Raw genomic sequence first — 13838 nt, 5'->3', positions numbered from 1 at the left:
CTAGTTCATGTGTGCGATAAGTCCTATAGTTAGGTTGACTTATGGCCTTGGTGGCAATCAATATTTGTATAACATACAATCGGAATCGTAAGGTCGGCACGGTGGCAGTGGTTGGCACTGATGCCTCACAGTGGCAGTGGTTGGCACTGATGCCCCACAGCGCCATTAGGTGACTTTGTGGAGTTTTCAGTTCTCCCTGTGTGTGCGTGAGTTTCCTCCGGGTGCTCCGGTTTCCTCCCACAGTCCAAATATGTTAGGTGGATTAGCCATGCTAAATTGCCCTTAGTGTCCAAAGATGTGTAGGTTAGGTGGGGTTACGGGGAGAGGGTGGGGGAGTGGGCCTGGATCAGGTGCTCTTTCAGAGGGTCAGTGCCGACTCGCTGGGCCGAATGTCCTCCTTCTGCACGGTACTGGTTCTATGGTCTAGGGTGATCCTTTATAAATGCAATCCACACAATTGAAGCACGTTGTGTTTTATTTTTTGCTCTTGTACTAAGTTGTGAAAGAAATATTAGAAGGAGCGCTCAACAGCATAGCAAACGATTAAACCCCGCCAGAGCAGCTTCAGTGAAGTAATGGCAAACTGGGACAAATATGAATGATAGGACGTAGCTCAACATTATACCAGTCCCATTAGTTGCAGAAACTATCAATATAACAACACCAGCCTTCGTCCTGACCCTCCCATCCCAGCTCGGTAGGTCATTACAACCGCACCATATACGTAATAACCCGCTAACCCTTTTGCATCTTACAGTACCTCAGCGTGCAAGTCATTCCTTTAAAACAATATTATGGTCCGATACCACAGTGCAACTGGATGTAAACCGTGCGCAGTGACATGGTCTGACTATCTCTAAGGATTCTCTTTCCCAGCACTGAGCCAAAGTGAAAATGCGTTTGAAATTTCTCCCTGAGCTTTCTGGTTATGAGAGGATATATGGCATGTAGCCCGCTCTGATTGTAAATATCTCAGAAAATGTGGTTAAACTGAATTCGAGTTCCTCCCAGTGAGCTGAATCTTTGTATTGTCGATGGCCTGTTAGCAATGGAATAGCTACAACGAAGTCCATCAAATGATGATAGCTTCATTCTACAACTGACAGGCTAACTGGTCCCTTGTTTTAATGCACAGCAAATGTTTCAATGCGTTTTTCAGTTGAGCTGCAGTATCTTGAAAAAAGTGTTCTTCCGACTGAGAGAGAAATTGTGTAGAACTTCCCCTGAAGTGAGTGCCTATCTGTAATTCCTGCTAATAAAATACTTTTTCACTATCCTCAGTAATTGGTTTACAACCTTTTCTGTTTATTTATCCATAAGAGCTGGTGTTTAATGGTTCGGCCGAGCAATTGGTTAATGGCTCAATACTGAGTCAAATGCTCAGCGCCCCGTTTCACGGCAAAGAGAAATGAATGGTGGGGAGTGGGGAGACACATATGGCCATTAATGGACTCGACTTTTATGATCATTCACACTGTATAATGATGAGAAATATAATTCAACGCGAGTCGCTTAAAGTCGTCACAACGTTCTTTCCCAGTTACAATTTCAAAATATTCCGTCAGCATGCGAGGCAAGATGAATAAATTCTCCATAAATATTTAGTAACTGGTAGATTTTGCAGAAGGTGCGCGTGTGTCTCAAACATTGCCGGGAGTGTTTTTGATTTGGCCATACAGAATGGCGTAAAATTCGTGCCAAAGGTATCATTAAATATTTCGTCCAGCTTAAATCAGTAAGGTATAATTAAGTATTTCGTCCTGCTTAAATCAGTACGGTATAATTAAGTATTTCGTCCTGCTTAAATCAGTAAAAGCAAAACCGAAATCAGCAATAAAACTGATCAAACCAGAAACAAAACCCCCAAATATTGTTCAGCGTTGGAGGAAAATGTTTTTCTGAAGAAATCCTTTTATCAGTTGACAAAGAACAGAAAATTGAGTTAAATGAGGCGTTTAAAATGGGTAAAAATCTGCAGAAAATGTGCAATTACAGCAGGAGAGCAAAGTAAACAGTGTGTGTGTGAGAAAGCGTGAGTGAACACAGGTACTGAAGCGATCTTTGTCCTTGCAGCACCTCCCCCGCTCATAGCCCTGTCACCAAGTCAACCTAACTGCAACTTCCACCATATCATCCAGAAAGTCAACAAGCACTGTGAATTATAGAGAAAAAAATACTCCAAAATAATCAATCGGCCGTTAACGGATACCAGGGCGATTTGCAAATTATTTTTTTTAATAAAGGTCATCGTCAGAGCAAACGAAAGTTTGTTTAAAAATGCGATTTCCAACTGTTTCTTTTTATTATGATGCCAATTTCTCTAACTGCTATAAGATACTATTCTTGCCAGAGGTCTTCGCAGAGTCGCCTAATCAAAAGTCAATATTGAACCGGGTCGAAGTTTAAAACAGGCGATGTAGTCAGTGACAGGTGGAGTCGGGGAAAGTTAAAATACCGCAGCACAAAACAGATCAATAGTTGAACCAAAGATGCGAAACCTGAAGGCGATGAAATATAGAAGCTGAAATAAGGAGAGAACAGGCCATCGTGTGTAATCAGCAACAGATTCTACAAACTTGTTAAAGTACAGACAGGAGTTAATTCTAATGAAGCTAGGGCCGGTAAATGTCTGTAGGTAGGTGCCAGGGTCATGTGTGCAGAGCATGTTATTTCAGACACATTGAAAGGGGTGAAATATACCAAGTTACATCTGGGCCTGTTGCTACAGGACGTCACTACAGACGTGTTAATCCTAGTCCTTCAAAACAGGATCAGTCAAGAACACAGTAGCTAATCTTCGTTTGTTAGAAATAAAGCACCTTTCTTTTTGCTATCTGTGCTTCCCAGGCCCAAGTCGCCGAGCGGGCGATAACACTGTCGTGTCTAATCTCTCCCCTGATACTGCTTCACATCTGGTCAGACATTTCCAAAGTTAAATGTTTAAAATTCAACATATTTGTGTAACTTTGCTGATTACGCTGGAATGAGGTAAAAAATTAATTCAGTAGCCAGTATACCTGCCACCTGTGTTTCGATTGAGAAAGCACAGAAATCGTTCTTGAATAAAGCAAGTATTCTAGGAAGAGAGGAGCGAGCACACATCGCCTGGCATTCACACAAGTTTCCACTGTTACTACATGGGAAGTTAATGGACTCGCCAGGCAGGTGAAGTTCTTATCATGAAATTACAGCCCAATAGGTGTGGGAACTAAGTCACATGACATGCTCGCAGTTCTCCACCCAGCAGAACAGACTGCCAGGCGCTATTTTGATGAGTGGATCAAGCTAAGGTAGAGCTATTAAACTGTAAAATTACAGTGGCATCCTTATGCTGTAATTGTTTATGCACTAGTAGCCATGAATAGCGAGGAGCATTATTATGCTCCGGCTCAAATGTATAAAGAATCATGCGCTTATCAGAGATCACAAACTCAGGAATATAATCCAAGCCCACCAGCATGTCTCTACGTAGGGAGACAGCCACCGTCTTCATATTCCAACCCTTCCCTGGCAGCTCTTGAACAAGGGAGTCCCGCTGATATTCTCCTTTCGATGTGCCGGCGATATCAGAGGATCCTACCGTCTCGCATCATCACCAGCCCCAGCAACAGCACCCTGACCCACACACCCACCAAGGGGCTTGCTTTGGGACCGGCTCCGAAATGGGGACCCTGGATGAACACAACAGAACTCATATGCCCTTCCCGTGGATGAAGTCGACCAAGTCCCATGCTCACCTCTGGAAAGGACAATGGCCGGGTAAGTGTCCAGGGCTCCTGGAAGGCAATTCTTTTCTCTAATCATTGTGGGATTTGTTTTTAAGGTGACGATAACACAAGAAAATGACTAAACTACACATGAGCACATGGATGAAGAGCATTAGATAACGAGGTCTAAACATAATTTATTGCTATGGACATTTCATCCTGGTTAATGCTATCGATATTATTGGCATGTTAAGAGCTTATTGATGTTCCAATTATCCCTGTTAGCAGAAGCAATGCCATTGATTACTCTAATAGCAAGATCAATTAACACTTCAGGCTGTCAGTGAACATGATGGTGTCCATTATACCACACTTACATTACATTAAACGACACATTTTCACACACCTCCTTAAAATCAAAACCTTGTGTTTATAATGGCGGTAACTTCAGACGAACCTGTTCATGATCTCCTTAAACAAGACTAATCCCGAAGGTCAAACTCCTGCTGATTCGGCAACAGTAGCAATACACACTTCGCTTTCTCACTTTTGTTCATCGCCTTACTTTTTAACAATCGAAATTATATCAATAAATCAACGTCGATATGGTCAAATCTGGTTGAGGAAAATAATTCTATTGATCAAGATTTCTGATACATTCTCAGTGGGACTGAGTGTCCGCTGTGTGGGGCAGAAGTTGGAGGAGTTTTTTTTTTAAAGGCTGTGAACTTTGTGGAACGTTAGCAAGCAAATGCCTGGCGCTGCCCAGAACACGGTGGTAAGATTGAAGTTGACCTGAATGCTGCAATCCGGCATCTCAGTTTGAAGATAAAACCAGGAGTTCATCACAGAGAAATTCTCAAATCAAAGACGCGCCTTTCTCGGCCTGTCTGTTACTGACTGGGGAATTGGACACCAATTCGGTGAAACATGGAGGAAGCAGGCAGCCGAGCCAACTCCACGGTTACCTTTGGCAACGTGCATAAGAGCCGTGTTCAATAGTTTTTAATACAAACGTCCATTTTGAAAAATTTGAGACTTGTCTAATATTGGAAACAAATTAAAATCTAATTAGGGCAAACTAAAAATTGAATTCAGACGCAAATCGCGGCGCATCCGGGTGATGATGTGATTGTTGGCCATAAAGGGATCTCTATATGTGTATAATTACTCTAGATTGTTTGCATCGAGTCATAAAAGTGAAATCACAGCCCATTACATAACCAAATACATGTGGACTGCAACAGGAGTCTCAACAAGTGCTTAGCATTTCAACAAACAGGTAAATGGAGTTGTTTAGTTCCCCACGCCAGAGGCGCGTGTGTGCTCAACGCAGTCTTGTTAAAAGACATGCAATAACTCTGTCACCTCTCTGGTAGAAATTACGATCTCAGATATGATGTATCGCTTTTAAAAGATTTTCTTTTCATTTTACTGCTGCCGTTTTTGGCACAAGTGTTATCAGCAACCAGCAAATGGAGGGGCAATCATCATTGTTCCGGGAATCAGTTCGCCTTGTAAAAATATATATATCAAAGATTGATTTTCGCTGCTTTCCAGCTCGGAATCAATGTGTTCTTTCTCTTTCACCTGTCAGATTGCGTGTGCGTTATAAATCAGTTTCCAAAAAATGATCGAGAATGTTACAAGTAGCGTTAACTGGCTGGGTTATATTTCAACATTTTGAAATCAAGTTCTAGTCGATTACACATACCATTTTTTTTAATGGAAGGGGATCAGTAGACCTGTGTTGCTACATCGCTAATGATAGTGTTGAGGTCGCTGAGTATTTGGAGAATTTGATCAGAATGCAGAGCATCGTACATTTTTCTAACAAGTAAAACAGGCCAAATCTGAAAGCTAGCGTTGTATGGCGATTTTACCAATTGCGTCTTCTCGGCGGGTAACAAGAACAGTAACAACTAACTGCTTCCAAATAGAAGTAAATCATTAAAACATTTCGTAACACTCTTCCCAACATTGGAGGAAAGCGAGGAACAGAGAAGTCCCTGGAACCTGCTTCACCTTCACTTGAATCTTGGCTAGCTCTGTACCTGAATCCCATTTACCGCCTTTGCTCCATATCCCTTGTTAACAAAATATCGAAGCCTTGAACGCTCCAAATGTCCCGGAATACGTGGCCTTTGGGGAAATAAAATTCCACGACTCTTCCCGTGGAAGTATGATCACTCCCAAGTGGCCTGCCTCGAATTTTAAAATGCGAGTAATCCCTTTGTGATTCCTCCTCCCTAGCAAATAATCCTATTAACATTTTAAATAACGCGATCAGGTAAAGCCTCAATCTTCAGTTTCTAATAAGAGCGACAAGGTTAATAAATGCAACTGATAAACGACAAATGGCATTGGAGCTGAACTCCGACGCTACCGGGTTGCAGGCGGCAGTAAATAAAGGTGGCTTTGGGCCTGTTCAGGCCTCTTTGTTACAACATTGAGAATGAACCACTTCATGAAACGTGTGAAGTAACTGATCAGATCGGTGAAATGGCCCAATTCGGGAGGGGAAAGAGTGACTTCGCCAAGGCTTCACGCAACGGCCGCCGCACAATTTACGTAGCTATTGCTAACTTGAATGAACTTTTGTCTGTAAACATAGTCACCATCTTGAATCTCAATATCAAGAAATTTCCAGTATGAAACAACTAAGTTTCTGGCGCCTAAGTCATCTTTTGCCTGGCAAAATAACCCCCATGGAAAAGAGGAATTCAGAGAGGGTGTAAAACATTTGAACTTACCCAACTAAGCCGAGCTCTAACGCATAATTTATCAAGCGAAATTCTATTTTTCAGTTAAATACGTTTCCTTTTTGTGGATCCTTTTTCTGATCGGCAGGTATTGGCCATTTCGACTTATTCCAAACGGACGGAAGCTATTGGTGTGATTGTCATTCACAAGGCCATGTCGCCTGGCTTTAGAGTGCAAGCCATTGCTTTCTAATTGTACAAGTGAAATATTTTCCTTACCTTGTAGAAACGCATTGACTGAATCTCTCTCCTTTAACGACAATATAATATTCACTCTTGGATGTGCAATCGGACAACACGCGTGAATTCTACACCCGATAATTCTGGACATTAAAAAAATACATTTTATATTTAAATGCATAGTTTTTTTTCAGTTATAGAATTGAATTTCTTATCGATCCCAATCCATCTATTTGGGAAAGATTTCAGTAAAAATAAATTGTCGGCTAAAAATCCAGAATGGGAAAGCGATGGATATCTGGTTTCAATGTAATCGCAATGCCCAGTTTTACCGCAACGAGATGATTTGACATCCATTGGCAGTTTTGACATGGGATGTCAAGTTAACTTAAGACATCTTTCATTCAACCTGAATGGCAATTAATCCCCACATTCTACCAGAAACCCATTCATTTAAATAGCACGAGCATCTTTCAAAAAATACAAAAATACGATTGAAAGCTATTAGGTGTTTAATCATAGCTGTTAATTTCGACAATGTTATTTTAACTATTTAGAAGACTATGTTGTGCTTATCGATACCCTGCCTGCACCCTTTTCAATTAGGGAAGGGCAGGAAAGAAAATGAGGAATCTCAGGCAAAAAAAACTTCAATCATGCTCTTTTAGACTGTGCGCCTATTATACACCAACACAAACCTTCTCAATTCCTCATGTTTCAATGAATTATGATGAACTCCGGATCTCTATTCATTTAATTCCAATCTAGAGATATTTGAAGTTACTCAAAAATAAAGTGTATTTATAAATCGTTATTGTCACAAAGTGCGAAACAGGTTGGCACAGTATTAAAAACATCAGACAATAAATACATAAAATCACACTGGCTCTAACAAGTCTTCTAAAAGTCACCATATTCTCGGTATTCACAACACAATCAGACAAAGCATCTGACTGCCGACTCCTTGTGTGAGAGCTTTCTCAAAAAGTCATCCAGATTCGAAACGTTAGCTCCCTTCTCTCTCCACAGATGCTGTTAGACCTGCTACCATTGTCCAGTGTTTTCTGTTTTCGTTGCATATCATCATACACTTCCGCTTAAGTTTTTAAGGATGGAGGAACTGCCACATTTCAGGGGTATTCCTGTGTGACTGGCTTCCTGTCAATTCACCATTTGTGTCAAGTTCAATTAAAGGAACGTGGGATTGGGATTTAATCTTATCAATCCGCGAACAATGAAACGACCACGCACAGCACTGACTCAGCGACCATGAATATTTTGAGGCGTAGAAAGCTTCCGGCCTCTTTCACGGTAAAGTCCTCCTTTCCGTAAGAATAGCCAACTTTTAAAGACAGCGAGACACTAGTTTGTGCGCGCCGCTGATTTTCGGGTTGCTTGCAGTGAAATATGTAAGTGTTTCTGATGGTGATAATAATAATGGGGGGAGTTGCTGACTAAAAGTCTGCTGAGGATTTCAATGACTCTTGCCGCGTACCTTGCTTTAAACTTTGGCGAATCCCTATCCGGAGTCTCATGCCGTTCATGCCTGGCTTATTAGCCTCCAAATGCTTGGTGAGGGGCAAACAGAGAGTGTCCCACACCGTTTGGAGAGATCAATTCCTGCGGGAGTGCTCTCGATTTTCCAAACGAGTTGCACAGACTGGAATGGGGATCTGCTGTGCTTTGGGAATGTGTTATCACCAGGATGTTATCAGCTTCCAACAATTGGAAAAGTGGTTTCAGTAGCTAGGAATAATAGATGGGGAAATGTATGTTTCCAGTGAGTCTATCTCCTCAGTTAAACTGTGCATTTGCTTAATTGCAGATGTAGTTTAGCCAGGACGTCCCTTTGGCTGAATATTGTTCATTGACTTTATTATTTAGTTTGAACCAGTTTTAAAATGCACTCGATGAAACCTGAAATGAAAGTGGATTTGGATGTTTTCTGTCTTTTAGGGACTTCCTTCATGGTGGAACAGGAAGAAAACAAGCGCACGCGCACTGCCTACACCCGGGCACAGTTGCTGGAGTTGGAGAAGGAATTCCTCTTCAATAAATACATCTCCAGACCCCGCAGGGTGGAGCTGGCTGTCATGTTAAACCTCACCGAGCGGCACATAAAGATCTGGTTCCAAAACAGGAGGATGAAGTGGAAGAAAGAAGAGGATAAGAAGAGAGTCAGGAGTGGCGCTCCTGAGCAGGACTCTGTGGTATCCTCGGGCGATCTGAAGGATGAAGTCTGTGCTGCGAATAATCCAATTGGAAGGGAGCTGCTGTCTGTCGGTGTCTCCTCTTCCCAACCCGCCTCTTCCTTAAGGAGCCAAGCTACGGCTACGAGAGACTCGGTGGAAAACTCCTAAAGTGAAACTTGCCAGAACAATTTGGTCACATCACAGTCTGGAAATCACTTCAATTAGAACTTAAACAGAAAATCTTTTAAATTAATTGCATAGGCTGAAATCTCCCATCAGAATTACCACCACACACACCATCCAGTCCGCAGCAGTCAGCGACAGCAATGACATCGAGCTAACATTTGTCATTCGTTTGCTTTATATTTTTGCAATTCTAGTGGGAGTATAATAATATATTGGAATGAAATGTTTACATTCCAGCGAGTGGAAGCTAGCTGGAATTGCTCAGAAATAAGTCAACTTCAAGAAAACAAAATGTTCATATAATATTGTGTTTGTGTTGTTTCAAGCAATCTTATGTATTAACAGTAGTCAATTATTTTTATTTTGTCTCGTTCTGTTCATTATAATGGGATTGTTAGTTTAAAGGCCCTAGTCATTGGATAATATGCAATTTCTCCCAGCGGCAGAAACGCAGGTGCTGCCTCTCGTTACAAATAAAGACGATATATTTGGAATAAAACCCAATGTACTGGAAATATATATATTTGAAGTTGTATGTGTACAAATATTGCCGTGTTCTGTATATTGTTTTAGCGTGTGTACTTTCCATTGGCCGAAGATGTTCCACTATAATCCTGCCGGAAAAGCCAACTGCTACTTACTAGAATTGTTAATGTGTCTTGTACATTGTAAACGGTTCCATTTTAACTATCCGTAGATCTAAAGCACCATTTCAATAAAAGGGAAAGATCCTCCAGACCTGAAGTTCACCATAAATGTGTGCGTGGATGGGCTTCGCTGAACATCGATGTGTTGCTATTTTTAATGTTTTTAAACGAACTTCCGTTCATCAATGTATCAGAATGAAATATTCCCTCACTTTTTAGGCATTGGACGAGAAAACAGGGAAAAGTTCTCAGCATCACCCTCAAAATCTACCTTTCTCCGTGCCTTGAACAAATACCCCGGAGTAAGATTATAGCATCTCCAATTGATCAACTCCTCTTACTATCTGCCAGGTATTGTCAACCCAATGGCCGTTCTGCGCTGAACGCTTGTCACCGTCAATAATACAAAGCTGACACCGAAGAGCCTCATTTCACTTGGGACCTGTCAGTAAACAGAAAGGGAAACTGTGATTAGATACGATTGGACTGGATCAAATACCAAAGCTAGAGTTCAAATTACAGTTCCCGCCTACTACCTATGTCATCCATGAAATAAATATACATTTCATAATAGTTTTAGAAAGAGAATGTGGACAAACCATATTTACAACTCTACCTTTTATTGAAAGTTATTGCTGAGAGGATACTTGACATAGGTATTAAGATCCTGAGGGGTTAGGAAAGGGTAATACTAAGATGATGTTCACACTCCAGAGGGCATCAAGAACTAGAGGACTAAATAATTGGCAGAAGGAGTAAAAGTGATGTGAGGATGCATGTTTTCACACAAAGGGTGTTGGAGGCTGGAACGAACTTCCTGAGTGGGTGGTGGGACAGGTTCGATCGAGATATTCAAAAGGGAATTGGATTGTTATCTGAAAAGAGAGAATGTGCAAGGTTACAGTGATAAGACAGGAGAGTGGCATGAGGTAGAATGTTCCTCCAGAGAGCCAGTGCAGACTCGTTGGCCAAATGGCCTCCTTCTACACTGTAAAGATTCTCTGATTGTTGGAATTTACTGTGTTATGTAAACAATTAAGACATACTTGAAATGTGTTTTATTATTTCATGCCATGCGGGCATCCAGCATTTATTGCCTGTCCCTAATTGCCCTTGAGAAGTTGATGCTGAGCTGCCTACATAAACTGCTGCAGTCCATCCAATGCTTGTATATAAACTCACAGTGCTGCTGGCAAAGGGTGTTTCAGCATTTTGAACAATGAAGGAACAGTGATGCAGTTCCACATCAGGATGGGGTGTGCAACTCAGAGACGATGATATTCCCATGTCTCTGCTGCCCTTGTCCTTCTAAGTGGTGGAGGTCACAACTCTGAAAAGTGCTGTTGAGGGGTTCTGCTGATGGACATCTTATATATAGTATATACTGTCAGAACAATTAAAAAGTTTGTTATTTGACCAAACAAGTTGATGCAACGGTAGCATAGTGGTTAGCACTGTTGCTTCACAGCATCAGGGACCCAGGTTCGATTCCCTCTTGGATCTTGCTCGTTTTCCCCGTGTCACCATGGGTCTCCTCCAGGTGCTCCGGTTTCTTTCCACAAATCCTGAAAGATGTGCTTGTTAGGTGAATTGGACATTCTGAATTCTCCTTCTGTGTACCCGAACAGGCACTGGAGTGTGGCGACTAGGGTATTTCACAGTAACTTAATTGCAATGTTAAGGTAAGCCTACTTGTGACAATAATTACGATTATTATATATTATTATTAACATGGGAATGAATGTTTATGTGGTGGATGGGTGCCGATCTAGCGGGCTGCTTTGAGCTGCATTTATTGCCCATCCCTGAGGGGCATTGATGAGGGAAGGGCTGTAGATGTCATATACATGGACTTCAGTAAGGCATTTGATAAAGTTTCCCATGGCAGGTTGATGGAAAAAAGTGAAGTCGGATAGGGTTCAGGGTGTACTAGCTAGATGGATCAATCAACAGGAGACAGAGAGTAGTGGTGGAAGGGAGTGACTCAAAATGGAGAAAGGTGACTAGTGGTGTTCCACAGGGATCCGTGCTCGGACCACTGTTGTTTGTGATATACATAAATGATCTGGATGAAGGTATAGGTGGTCTGATGAGCAAGTTTTCAGATGATACTAAGATTGGTGGAGTTGCAGAAAGCGAGGAGGACTGTCAGAGAATACAGCAAAATATAGATAGATTAGAAGAGAGTTGGGCAGAGAAATGGCAGATGGATTTTAATCCAGGAAAATGCGAGGTGATGCATTTTGGAAGATCAAATTCAAGAGCGGACTATATGGTCAATGGTAGAGTCCTTGGTAAAATTGATGTACAGAAAGTTCTGGGAGTTCAGGTCCATTGCACCCTGAAGGTGGCAACGCAGGTCGATAGAGTGGTCAAGAAGGCATACGCATGCTTGCCTTCATCAGACGGGGTATTGAGTACAAGAGTCGACAGGTCATGTTACAGTTGTATAGGACTTTGGTTAGGCCACATTTGGAATACTGCGTGCAGTTCTGATCGCCATATTACCAGAAGGATGTGGATGCTTTAGAGAGGGTGCAGAGGAGGTTCACCAGGATGTCGCCTGGTATGGAGGGTACTAGCTATGAAGAAAGGTTGAGTAGATTAGGATTGTTTTCGTTGGAAAGATGGAGGTTGAGGGGGGACCTGATTGAAGTCTACAAAATTATGAGAGGTATGGACAGGGTGGATAGCAATAAGCTTTTTCCAAGAGTGGGGGTGTCAATTACAAGGGGTCACGATTTCAAGGTGAGAGGGGGAAAGTTTAAGGGAGATGTGCGTGGAACGTTTTTTACGCAGAGGGTGGTGGGTGCCTGGAATGCTTTGCCAGCGGAGGTGGTAGAGGCGGGCATGATAGCATAATTTAAGATGCATCTGGACAGATATATGAACGGGAGGGGAACAGAGGGAAGTAGACCTTGGAAAATAGGAGACAGGTTTAGATAAAGGATCTGGATCGGCGCAGGCTGGGAGGGCCGAAGGGCCTATTCCTGTGCTGTAATTTTCTTTGTTCTTTGTTCTTCTTTTGACATTAAGAGTTGACCACATTGCTGTGGATCTTAAGTTACATATAGATCTGGCCAGATAAAGACATCACATTTTCTTCCTCAAAGAACATTAGCGAACCAGATAGGTTTTTACAATAATCGACAATGGTTTCATGGTCATCATTAGACTTTTAATTCCAGATATTCATTGAATTCGAATTTCACCATCTGCAATGGTGGTATCCTAACGCAGGTCCCCAGAGTATTACCCTGGGTCTCTGAATTACTAGTCCAGTGACAGTACCACTACGCCACTGAGGTGGTACAGTTCAGTTTCTGGTCAATTGTACCCTCCAGGCTCTTAATAATCGGAGATTCCGTGATGGTAATGCCATCGGTTGTCAAAGGAAGATGGTTAGATTCTCTCTTGTTGGAGATGGTCATTCCCTGGCACTTGTATGGTGTAAATGTTACTTGCCACTTGTCAGCCCAAGCCTGATTGTTTCCAGATCTTGATGCATATTCATAGACTGCTTCAATATCTGAGGAGTTGTGAATGGTGCAGAATATTGTACAATCAGTCGCAAACATCCCCACTTCTGACCTTACAATAGAAGGAAGGCAATTAATGAATAGCTGAAGAAGATTGGACCAAGGCCATTGTCCTGAGGAACTCCCGCATCAAAAACTTGGGGCTGAGTGGATTGGACTCCAACAACCACAGCCATCTTCCTTTATGTTATTACTCCAACCAGTGGAGAGTTTTCCCCACGATTCCCATTGACTTCAATTTGTCACAGCTCCTTAATGACATATTCAGTCAAACGCTGCCTTGGTGTCAATGGCAGTCAAACTCACCATCTCTCTCAAGTTCAGCTTTTTTGTCCATGTTTGAACCAAGGCTTTAATGAGGTCAGGAGCTGAGTGGCCCTGGAAAAACTGCATCAGTGAGTAGGTTGTTGCTGTATAAGTGTCACTTATTCGCACTGCCAATGAAATCTCCCAACACTTTGCTGATGATCGAGAGGGGGCTGATGGGGTGGTAATTGGCTGGATTGGATTTATCCTTTTATTCCAGAAATGAAATGAAATGAAATGAAAATCACTTATTGTCACGAGTAGGCTTCAATGAAGTTACTGTGAAAAGCCCCTAGTCGCCACATTCCGGCGCCTGTCC

General features: G+C 42.1%; 1 protein-coding gene across 1 annotated transcript; it reads left to right on the top strand.

Annotated features, from left to right (window-relative positions):
* Nucleotides 1-3276: 3276 nt before the first annotated feature.
* Nucleotides 3277-9763, top strand: pdx1 (pancreatic and duodenal homeobox 1). The gene is given in 3 exon segments (XM_038818574.1): nucleotides 3277-3538; nucleotides 3541-3759; nucleotides 8606-9763. Coding segments are annotated over 3 exon segments (804 nt in total). The 5' UTR covers nucleotides 3277-3357; the 3' UTR covers nucleotides 9010-9763.
* The last annotated feature ends 4075 nt before the right edge of the window (nucleotides 9764-13838 follow it).

The sequence above is a fragment of the Scyliorhinus canicula genome, chromosome 14, assembly GCF_902713615.1.
Source record: "Scyliorhinus canicula chromosome 14, sScyCan1.1, whole genome shotgun sequence".
Taxonomy (NCBI): Eukaryota; Metazoa; Chordata; class Chondrichthyes; order Carcharhiniformes; family Scyliorhinidae; genus Scyliorhinus; species Scyliorhinus canicula.
Note: the sequence above shows the minus strand (reverse complement) of the source record. Positions and strands in the feature narration are given on the sequence as shown.